The 12234-nt window shown below is 41.3% G+C and overlaps 1 protein-coding gene across 1 annotated transcript in view; it reads right to left on the reverse strand.

Annotated features, from left to right (window-relative positions):
- The window catches only part of ALK (ALK receptor tyrosine kinase), a gene marked incomplete at both ends in the record, with an annotated part of 320185 nt that overhangs the window by 35449 nt on the left and 272502 nt on the right, over positions 1-12234 (reverse strand). Inside the window, 2 exons of the mRNA XM_082481002.1 lie at positions 8473-8616; positions 9993-10087. Coding sequence (XP_082337128.1) covers positions 8473-8616; positions 9993-10087 — 239 coding nt within the window. The remainder of the gene's footprint in view (positions 1-8472; positions 8617-9992; positions 10088-12234) is intronic.

A 12234-nucleotide genomic window follows, 5' to 3' on the forward strand; every position in this document is an offset into this window, starting at 1 on the left:
CAAAACACTGCAGGAGGAAGCCCGGCCCAAGCGAAGTCCATGGGGAGACTGCACCCGATTTGAACCAGCAAGGATTTCAGTAAAACCCAGAGCCAGGTGTTGTGCGTTCTCCTCATTGGTCACTGCTGCACTGACTTGCTAACAGTCCTCCTCCTGCTTATATACACTTTCATATGTGATACTGAAAGTCAGCCCAACATGTAACAGCTTTGTTACATTTAATTTACTGAATTAAATGGGAGAGAATATGGCATGGGAAGAAGTCGCCCCTCATTTCAACATAATTAGGACAGATGGGTCTTAGTTACAATTCTGGATACAGACTAAAAACCTCACACTTCCCTCCCCCCGCTCTCTTAAACATTTCGCAAAGCCAACTCTCAATCTGCAGATATAAAGTAGCCCAAGACCTCAAACACTAACCCAGTCTGCCCATCTTCAGTAATCCACCACTTCTTTTTTTAAGTAAGAATAACCATTCACTCCCTGTAAAGTATTGATTTTCTCCTTATTCTAGAAATGACTGCAGCATGTCTCATGAGCTCAGAGAGCGCACTTCTACAGGTTGCTGCATGCCACAGCAGTTTACAGTAATTCTATTTGAAGCATTATTTTGATCTGCAAAGACTAAGGCAGTTCAGCAGCACTGAACTGAAAATCCTTAAGCAGCTAGGTGAGAAGCATAGATTTTTTCCACCAGTGCACAACTGTGGTTTGTTGCATACTGCACGGTATACCTCTCCTCCCTGCAATGTGTGACAGGCTAACATTGCCAGCACCTCACACTCACATGATAGGGAAAAAAAGCAGGACTCTGCAGTCTAAGTCTTCCCAAACAACTACCAGGTTTCAGAAGTTTGCCCAACTCCACACAAGTTACAGATGCCCAGTTTCCAAAAACAGCTGAGCATTCCCATGATGAAAACTAACAGATAGTTAAATGTAGGATCCCTATATATTCTCTCATTGGCAGCTGCAAGATGCTAACTGGGTTTAAAAATTGGAAACTCCTGTTTAAGGCAGGGGAAAAAGAAGTGAAGATTACACTGAGATTCAGAATTGGGGTACTACGTTTCAGTAAATAATTCGTACATGAGTTCATTTGATGGAATGCCCGCTTTCACAGGAAATGTGGCAGAGGAAACATTTGGTCTTCTGCCTGTTCACCCACATACCTGCCCTCCTCAAGCTCCCTGGCAATCTCCCCAATGCATCGCTAAGGTCCCAGCAACAATATTTTGCAAGAAATGCCATTCTGGCTCTATTAAAACAGATCTTTAAAAATTCCATCTTCCCGACTTTTCTTTCCAAATTAGATTTACTACTCTATTTACACACACTGTCACTCATACTTACTTTCTTTTGCACAGCAGAAATTCTAGTTTTCACACAGCTTAGCTAGATACATGAAATGCACAGCAATCAAGGCACTGGATTTCAGCCACAGCAAAGGGGAGTGATGTCCTGCTCTTGAAAAACAGAAAGAACAAAACTCCACAAGACTTAAAATGCCTAATTCATTTGAAGCTCTGATACTACTTGCAGCCCAAGGCAGTACTGCTGCAGGCACTACTGCAAATAACCACCAGCAACAATAAAGAGAAAACAGTGGAGCAAAGCCTAAAGCACATTTGTCCTTCTAACATAGAAAGCAATTTCACTGGCACATGTAGCACATAAACTCTATATCACAAAACAGACATAGGCATTTTAGCTATACCTCAAGGGCCTAAATGTATTAACTGGCATTTGTTAAATTAAGATGGTTTGAACTGAAGTTCAACTCATTCCAAACCAAAACTTTACCGTGATTTGAGAAAATTACCAACCAAGCACCATGCTACTTGGCTTACTCTGGAACCTAGAGCAATGCACTAGTGAAATGCATCAGTGGTTTAAAACAAGGTGTAGGCAGTTTGTGGAACTTGCTGCCACAACCTCTATCCAGGCCAAGAGGCTATCCCTACTTCCACTAGGGAAAAAAACCCCACCATTAATAAGGGCTATAAGGCCTCAAGCTTCAGGGGCATAAGAACCTCAGCTAAACTTCTGGAGGCAATTAATTCTATCAGTTGTCCCTCAGGGAGTTCATTTTACTTCCTCCTCTAAGGCAGATGTCATCAAACTTGATGCCATGAACAAGCAGAACGCTCGCTTCATCTGTTTATAAAAAAATTCACAAGCTCCCTTACAATACTTGGCCAATATGGGAAATCAGAGGCTTGCAGAAAATTGCCCACCTTCACTAACATTTGGCTGCCATCGGCACCATGGTATGTGCGGAGGGATACACCTCTTACTCGGTGCATGAGCAACCTGTTATGTATTACCAGTAATTCCAGGGTTGGTCTGTGCTGGAAGTCTGTAGGCAAAATACGCTATAAACATATATAAGAAACATGTTCAGTGATGTAAGGAAGGAAAAACTTTTCAATTGACTTTGGGTTCTGTTGTTTAACAGTGTCCCAAGAGCGCTAATTTGAGATTATTACCTTTTCCAGGACTAAGTTTGCCAGAGCCTAATGAGGTGGGGGGGGGGGGGTGGGGTTGAAAGACAATGGTAAATGGCAGAAATAGGTTGTGCTCACAATCACAGTCCCTGAACTATTAAACGTGTCTACACAATGATATTAATGGAATATAAAATGATCATAGAAATTAGTGAGTCTTGTCAGCAATACCAGAACCAGTTACACAGCGATAGCTAGACTACGAGGCCTACCGTTTATGGAGTTACTACTTCTACCTCTGTCTTTCCATTTTCAAAATGAGGGTGGCAATGGAAGACATGGATGTGTTTTTCAGTTCAGCAACAAGAGCATCTGCAGCGATGACAAATGTATGTCAGATTGATCCTGAGTAGCATTTCAAAGAAATACTCAAAACTTGATTCATGCTTTAGATGTTTCTGTAGTGTCCATATAAAGGGAACACTATCAGGGCACCCTTGTAGGAAATTATCTGTGGTCAGTATAACCGGGCAAGGGCATTACTGACTTGGAACAGCAATGAGAATGGCTTGTTTCTTGCTACGTTCTGGAACCAGAACCTAACAAAGCAGCATGAAGAAAACTATTTTTTTTTTTTTCTTTTTCACATTTCATTTAAAGAGATAGAGGGAGTCTTCCCTAAGGGATGTTAAGTGAGACAAGGTACTAACTTTTTGGAATTTGTTTGTTCACAATTACAAAGGATAGTAGAAATGCACATTGGATAACAAAGACCAAGTTGGGTGGAGGTTGCAAAATTACTTCAAAACCTTTCCTGAGATTTATAGCAGTTTCTGCACAATTTAAACTGCTATTCTTAAGAGTGGGCAGCCTTAAAATATAGGTCTAAAATGTGTGAATTGCCCTGTTTATTTCAATTGTATGATTACCTCTGGAAAGTATTTATGCCAATTCAACTTTGCTATGTTGGGATCTGGTTGTACGCTGATTTTCAGTATTGCACCTTTGTGATTTTCAATCCTACAGAGAATGCAAGTGTAAACACTGCAATAAAGAAATTCATGCCTACATAATCTGAGATCCCACCACACCTCTCTGAACATTTTCTATCACTATTCAGGATACTACTTTTCTTGGGGGCAGGGCACTGAGCTGTAACTCACTGTGTTAATTGACACCTAATATAAAAATACAATTCTGCAGATACCTTTATTGCATTATGCCAACAGTTCAGTTAGTATAATTGCACACAAAGAGCAACCAAATGTAATTTTCTTTTACTTAATACTCGCTCCGCTGTTCCTTTCAGCTCCTTCATCTGATTAACTAATGTGACTCACCGAGTTCTTCCGAGAAACAGTCATGTAAGTACGCGTAAGAGGACACTCCCGATGCAAAAGACAAAATCTGTGCAACCGCTAAGTGTTGTGAGGAAGAGATCGGAGCTGAAGGAAAACAGTAATCCAGTCTGGATGAGAAAATGATTTGATGAGAGCTTCCATGCAAGAAACCATGGTCACAGAATGGCTGATGGCTATGCAGATCAGATGGGACAAGACAATGCAAGATTTGAGGGGAAAGAAGGTTAATCTTTTTGTACATTTCACAACACACCATTCTCGTACTGTGTGCCCTGACACGAGTAAGTTGTCAGTGGGACAGATGAGAAGCTGAAACATCAAAAAAGAGGCTATCCTCATGGTATTTACAGCCTATTCAGAAGCACCAGAAATCTTTAATTAAAGCTTGATTGCTCTGTGTCTTGCTATCTCCTTTCGCCTACTGAGAATCCTATTTTGTCTCCTCCAGTTTCCATGATAGTAATTTGTTTACCTAGAGCTCCTCATTATTGCTCACTGTATCTTTATATGCCTGAAATTCCCATATTCTGGCCTTGTCTATAAAAGGAAATTGCACCGGTTTGATATAAATTGGCTTTTTAATTGGTAGTTAAACTCCCTGTAGAGAAATGCTACGGTTTGAGCAGCTTTCAGTTTTACTTAAACTAATACCTAATCAATTTAAAAATGAAGCCAAAGTAAGCTTGGTTTACATCAAAATAAACAGTGCACAGATTTAACCATTTCAATCAAAAATCCTAGTTCCACTGAAGTTGTTGCAATCTTCTGGTACACACAGCTTTTCTTAAAACTTTTTTGCAGGCTTCTTTTAGAATCAAGTTTTACCTGCAACCTTTCAGCAAGAAGCTGATATGTCAGCAAATAACATGTCATTAATTGATTGAAAAGGAAAGCATTTGCATTGCTTGGTGATCATCTATCTTATGGTTACCTAACACTGTAAGTAACAACGCGACTTGAAACCTACAGGAATTTTTCTGCCTTGGTCCTGGTCATCATCAAGAAACTTGAGAGCAATACCACCACATTAATTGTAGCAATTTTGGGTCTTATTCTCTACACAGTGCTTTCATCATCCCATGTGTGACACATGACAGTGGTTAACAGATTTCTGGAAGCTTTAGGATCTTTCACAGCATGGCTGCATTATGTGCTTTGAACCTTCAGGGTACCTATCCTGGAAGCATCCCAAGCCACGATAAGCACTGGCAAGCCTGAAGAAGTAATTCATTGGGTACAGTGCCTGAGAACTGAAAGCACAAGAAGGTTGGTGGTTATGACTACCACTTCTGCTGAGAACCGATTTCCAAGCACAAACAAAACCAGCAGGTGCATGTAAGAGGTTGTTCTCAGTTAGAAAGGAGCAAATTGAGGCCCATACTCTTGAAAGCAATGGAGCTTCTTTGGATTTACTGTCATGCAAAGTGGTACGTGTCTTTCAGATTGTAGTTCCTGCTGTGTAGGCTGAGGGGACTTGGGAAGGGCATTTTATTATCCTGTTGTCTTCTCAGCTATAGGAACACATTTCTTTGTTTTAATATGATTTCTTAAGGAGGAAATATTATAGCCTGTGATCTATCACACAAGCCAAAGATCACATTAGTTGTAATTACTTTTGGCTGAGCTCATATTGGTCAATGCAGTCTTTGCAACTTTAGAATGGTGCTGATGCCATTGGTTCACTCACACAACAGTAAATATGTGGCCATCAAAGTAAAGGCCTTGACAGACTCAGCCTGAGGTTTCTTAAATGTATTACAGGATGCAGAAAGAAACAAGATTAAAGCTGGGTAAAATGCACAGCCCAGGGACCAAAAAAGTATCTGCAGTGTTTACTGAGAACAGGGAATCAGCAACAAAAAGGAAAAAGGTGATTCGGTGCTGTGGAGACCCTCAGAAATGCAATGACTTCCCACTGCAAGAAGCTGAAGCTTAGCTTCTCTGATTTCTGCCCTGTCTACACCAAGGGTAGGATCACAGGACTGAGGATCAAGCCCAGAAATCAGGCAAGCTGGCTTAGATACCACAGGAATCGCCTTGAATTTTCACCCCAAGGTCATAACAAATTATTTGAATTGCTCAAAGTACCGGTGACCTCCTGTTCTACCCCCATGCAATCTGACTCCCTTTATTTCTACTATCCAAGCATTTCTTTAAATTGCGTTCCTCAAACAGGACAGGGAGCAGAAGAGCTAGAAGATGTTCCATGTTCCATCATTTCAGGTCTAGTGAGAAGTAGGAAGTAACAAAATTCTCAAAGAAACCTACACCCACAAAATTTCTAGCCTAATATCCACACATCCACTTTATGTTAACTTTGCATCCAAACTTCAGGCCATTCTCCAATCTGAACCTGATATCTAATGGCTTTTGTGTTACTAAAACAGTAGGTACCCTGGAAGGAAACGTACAGCTGCCTCAGGTAACTAAGCATTGACATCGCTATGGAAAGTCAGCCACAAGTCCATAGTCTACACCTGTGTATGGATCTGACCACAAGATCACTGACCTAAGAGCAGTACTGAAGGCAGATAAAAGTAAAAGGCAGCTCCACTTTCAGGCAGGAAACAGAGATACAGACATCGAAGGGAACACTTCAAAGGATCTGCAAAGAGGATGTAAGGGTCTTTTTAGAAATTATACCTTTGTGACCAGCCCAAGCTCACACAAACATCTGTAACAGAGCTAGACACAACCTTTATAGCCAAAGCACGGGTCCACCCAGCCCAGCATCCTCTGATAAGGGCTCATGCCCTCTGTCTCATTCTCCTGAGACTCCTGTCACTGCTCCTGCACTTCTCTTGCTGTATGATGCTCAGTACATAAAATATCGATAAACTCCACTTGATGTCAACTCTTGGCCTACACTGCAGACTATATCATCAGCCTCTACTGCCAGAGCTCGCTTCACAAGAGAGTTCAGGTACCAGCAGCTGCCCTGCTGCAGCAGCATGGAGTGGGCTAATACATCCAGCTTTTCAGGCAGGCTTTGAAGACTGCGTGGAGCTTTTGACCACACTGACCAGACTGCTGTTGGTATCAGAGCTAACACCACCAGTTCCTATATTTCAACAGTACACTGCTGGTAGTAAAGTGAAACGTAACCTAGAATAGAACAGACTCAAAAAAGTCTTTCTAAGATGGAGGAGTGGGAGACGAGGCAGCAGCAGGAACAAATGCCTGGGCTCACGACAAAAGTAAAGGAGCCATATGCCAACCACCCCCCTGTTCTCTACCTTAAGAGGGGTAGTATTTCAAATTGGCAAGTAACTAGCTAGGTCTACTAGAGAAGAAACAGCTGCACACAGTGCTGAGAGTGGCAGTTACAGCAAGCGCTTGTCCCTCCTGTAGTCACCCCTGATTTCCATGGTCAGCGCTGCTCCCCCAAGGTAGGCTGGAGGTTGTGGCCACCTGAATCAAATCAGGAAGCGAAGCTGGCAAGGAGGAGGGAAGGAAGCAGACTGAAATAGAAATGTACGTGTAGAGCCCCAAACAGATATTGTGAGCATGTGGGCAAGCCTGAGAGAGGGAAGAGACAAACATTTGGGAGACAGTGATGTGAGGGGGAGGGAATGGAAGTCTTGCATGTTTGGCCCACGCTGCCACAGTCAAGCTGGAAAGGGGAGCTGGGGGACAGGGGAGAATGAAATAACATTGACCATAGAAGACTGACATCTTCTAACTAAATCTAAAAACTAAACTAACTAAAAATCATGTTTCTAATCCAGTGCTATACCCTTTCAAATGGGCAATGAAAACATTACTGAAAAAGCGAAGCTATGTTATTTCAAACAAAGTCTGTATTTACTAGAGATGGCTGTTCAGGTTACCACATGCTGGACGCAGTCAATTTGGACACTTTGTTTTGATTCCTTCCTATTGTTAAATGATCACGACACCAAACAAACCTGTCTTACAGTTTAAAAGCACTTTTTACTTCAAGAAGAGGTTCCCTCTGGTTCTTTCACCAGCTTGCAATTGACATCCAAGTTACAGTTAACAGCCCAAACTAATTGTTTTCTAGAGCTTGTTTTGTTTTGTTTGTAAGGGACTTCAGAAAAGCTCCTGTAGTGGTTTAACCCCAGCCAGCAGCTAGGACCATGCAGCTGCTGACGTAGTTCTCCCCCTTCCTGGGGAAGGGGAAGGGGAAGGACTTCGTGGGTTGAGATAAAGACAGTTTAATAGAAACAATAACAGAAAAGGAAAATAACAATAATAATAACAATAATAATAACAACAACGATGTCACAAGTCACTCTCACCGCCTGGTGAATTGGCACCATCCAGAGCAGGGATTCTGGATTCCCACCCCTATTTATATACTGAGCATGATGTCTATGATACAGAATATTGCATTGGCCATTCTGTTGTTCTGCCTAGGCTCCTCAGCTTCTATGGGAAGCTGAAAAGAGTCCTTGAAAAGCATAAACATTGCTTAGCAACAACTAAAACAATATGCATTGCTGACATTCCTTTCATGGCAATCACTAGAAAGAAAATTAACTCTTTCCCAGCCAAAACCAGGACAGCTCTGAATCAAGGCTTTGGTAAAAAAAAAAGAAAAATAAAGGAATCATACTGCATTTAGCCACATCTAACTGAAATCTGTGCTAGCTGGAAATCTCTGCTGTCTGAAAATGCTTCTCAGACCAGACAATTACCTGCTGGACCAGAAATGGGGGCAGTGTTGAGTTGGAGATTTCCCAGCAGCTTTTGTTCCCATCCAAACTTCTTCTGGACACCTCTACTGGTGAACAAATTGCTTGAGTCTGGAGTGGTAACTCGATGTGTCTTCTCACCATTGACTAGAAACCAAGAAGTCACAGATTGGTTTATTACTGAGGGTGGCTGAGTCAGTACGCAATCCAAAACTGAAGCTAAATTAAGGGCTGGAGGCTTCTCTGCTGAGAATAAGAGCCTGCAGTCACAGGATATAATGCTATTAAAAGGAAAGAGCAGACTGACTTTCCATTGCTGTTATGGGAACTGTGACGAAAGAAAAATAAACAGGAATGAGTGGTGGGCAATACAGCAAGTGAATGAAGCCACAAAGTAGAAATATAGAATACAATCTTTAGCAACTGTTAGAAAGTTTCTCTTTTAGCCAATAAAAGTATGTGAAATCCTCTTTAATTACAGCCTAATTTTAAGATCTTGTTAGAATACTGGAACCTGAGATACATTGCACAGAAACCTAGGAGTATCACCCTGTAAATGGAAAGCCCCAGCCAATGCAAATTAACATAACACAAAGCAGATGAAATATTCTGCTGTTGGATGAGGAAGTGGCTTAGAGGTTTTCAATCTGACCAGGGCTACACAGGTTGTAGCTTCAAGCCTAGGAGATGAAAGAACACACTTAAGTTCTACTGCTCAACCCAAGGTAGAAGTTTCATGTGTTCAGAGCAGCAATCCCCCAATCCTCATGTAAGTTGTTGGGCTAAGGTACAGAGTGACAGATCATTGAACACATTTACAAATTAAGCAATTCACTATGCATGAGATTGTGAAAGATGAGCCAGACATAAATGCTCAATAAAAATCTAAATGGGGTGAAATCTGGCAGCAGAGGTATGGACTAGGCATATTCTAGAGGCCAGTCAATCACAAAGTCTGGATCAGAATCCAAATTTTTCCCAAGAGTAGGACAGAGTGAAGATCCTAGTTTCCGATTCAGACTTAAATGCATGTCAGTCCAAATAAAATAACCTTGTTCTAATTTAACTGAAGTATTGTGCCCAACGTTATTGCAAAGTTAGTGTCAATCACAGGATGCCTGTCTTTCCCTAGCCAGAGTCCAACTGTCATTCATTTTGATAACTGTCACACAGCAAACCAGGTCATGTGGAACTCTATAATCACAGATTGGCTTCTGCATCAGCCTGGGTGGATAGGTGATGCTACTGTCTCAGCTGGAAGCTGACTCTCCCACGCCATATGTCTTACTACCCATTTACTGCCAAACTCAGAACCCATTCACTGGTCGGCTCCACTAATAAGGTATGCGTCTGAACAGTCTCCTCCATCTAAGCACAGTTATTTCTGAAACATACCTTTACATTTCAAGAATCTTTTGAAGATAACACCACCCAATCCCTTCCCCACAGTTTCAGCCCCTTTCCAAATTTCAATTACGTGGCAAATAAAAGACAAGTCACTTGCAGATAAAAGGAAAACTTACTTGTTAAATAACAGTCCAGACTAAGGGAGACATTGTCAAAAGCAATGATGGCATCAGATCCTTCTTCCCATGAAGCGATGATCTGAAACCAAAACCTGCACAGATTGGAAGAACAGGGATTAAATTCTGTTAAAGAGATGAAACTCAGAGCTCTTTGCAATTAAAGCAGTTTTAGGACGGGGGAAAAAAGGACTTTCTTTTCACATATAAAAATATTAAATTGACAGACAAAGTATCCTCACCCCTAACAAGCAAAGATGATCTGAGGAGGGGACCTATACATGAGTATAGGCAGACAGAAAAAAGAATGTGGCCCCTCTTCTCTCCAGAGTCATACAATTTGAAGCAAGTGCAAGTACGTGTGTGTGCATGTGTGCGTGGACAGAAAATAAAAGTCCCCCGGCTTCTGGCACAAAAAAATATTCAGACTCCTAAGTGACTTTATTCTCACAAGTGATTTACACCCTAAAATGTTAAGAAAAATAAGTAGGCTGGGGCTCATTTCTAAAAGGAATTTCTAAAGGAAAGGAGTTTCTAAAAGGAATTGGCAATCAAAGGCTGAAACCAATTTATAAAGTATTTGGTGTTGATCTACCCTTTAGGAGGCAAAGGATATCTAACAGTCCTGGCAGTCACAAAAGAGAGGAACTGACACTGGGTAGTCCATAGGAAGAGCAGAACTCATTATCTCCTCGTAGAAGCTGAGTAGGTTTGCCTTAAATCACTTCCACACTCTCAGCTGGGTTTTGCCAGGAAGTTCTGCCACTCCTACATTACTAGAAGAAAGATTACTGTAAATTCACCCTCAGTGATACTGCAAGTCAACAGGAAGAGCAAAAATAACCCACAATCTAACACTTCAAATCCGATAGTATATTGACCACACACTAATTTAGTGTACTCACGGATTTAGATTTTCTCTTAGCTTAGCAAGTTAATATTCTCCTGATGCATATCTGCCACATAAAATCATAATACTCTGCATAGGAAGGAGAACAATTTCTAAAAGCAGCCAACCACAGCCCAGAAGCGAGATATAATGCTGAGAGGTTGAATCAAGACTATAAAAACTTGAAACTATCATATGCTGTAGAACAAGCTGTAAGAGAATACAAAATACTATTTAAACATCATTCTCTGTTGTATCTTGGTATTGTACACCAGCAGAAGTTAAGCTATTCATGGGTCTCTTTAATGTAGATCCACGGCTGATGGTTTCTGCTCTATCTTTTAGATACAACTGTTTAGCCAGAATGTGAATTCTTCCAGGTGTTCCACTTTAGACGAGAAACGGATGAGAGAACAAGGTATTTTTGAGGAGTAGCGCTATTTATTTAGAAAGGCTGCAGAAATCCTGTTCCTTCACCGCAGCAAGAATCTAAACACCAGCAGAATTTTTTTCTTCTCACAGACTCTAGTCCTTTATGTATAGTTCTGGGTCTAAAATATTTTCTCTCACCTGTTTGCCTGCTATCGGTATTCTTACAGAACAATATTCAAGTGAAGCTTCTCTGCTTTAGCTGCTACATTTACTTTGTGACAGCATGTTCCTGTGTTTTGAATGAGGGTTTTGACTTTCAACCACCCAACTCTGTCAACAAACATAACCAACTTCCATGTTGTTCTCAAATACAGTGCAGCTTTCAACACCAGTGATGACAGTGAGGTCTGGCATAACCTAGAACAGACCTCAGGGATACATGTGCCTTTTGAAGATATCTAGATTGAAGCGGCAGAGTCTTCTGCAACTGGTGTTCTTGCTAAGCTACAGGTGGGGACACAGTCAGAAAAGCTGACCCAACCAAAGCAAAAACTTCAAACAGAAAAAGATCTTGGCAGTCCCTGAAAGGTGCAAAGCATTTAGAACAGAACACAGCCCATCCACACCAGAAGACAGTTGACATAGTAACTATGTTCCTCCTCCTTTACTTCTGGTAAAGTAAAACAATGATACTTCAATACTGAAATTTCTTGCTCCTTGGAGATAGGCATTGGACATATGGAGAGACTTTTCCAAGATGGACTTTTTATGCTCTAAAGACATGAGCAGCTGCTATGAAAGAGCAGGTAATTGACACAAAGAACAGTGGATATAGTGAAGGAAGAGTATCCCTAGCATCAAAGGAAACTCCAAACAGCAAGACAATTTTCCTCACTTAAGTGCTCCATCCTCATCAGCTCAAAAGGTTGCAGCGCCATCCGAACAAATCTCAAGTTCACAAAAGTGTATTTTTTGCCTTCC

Source organism: Vanellus vanellus (assembly GCF_965231255.1).
Source record: "Vanellus vanellus genome assembly, chromosome: 3".
In the NCBI taxonomy this organism is placed as follows: Eukaryota; Metazoa; Chordata; class Aves; order Charadriiformes; family Charadriidae; genus Vanellus; species Vanellus vanellus.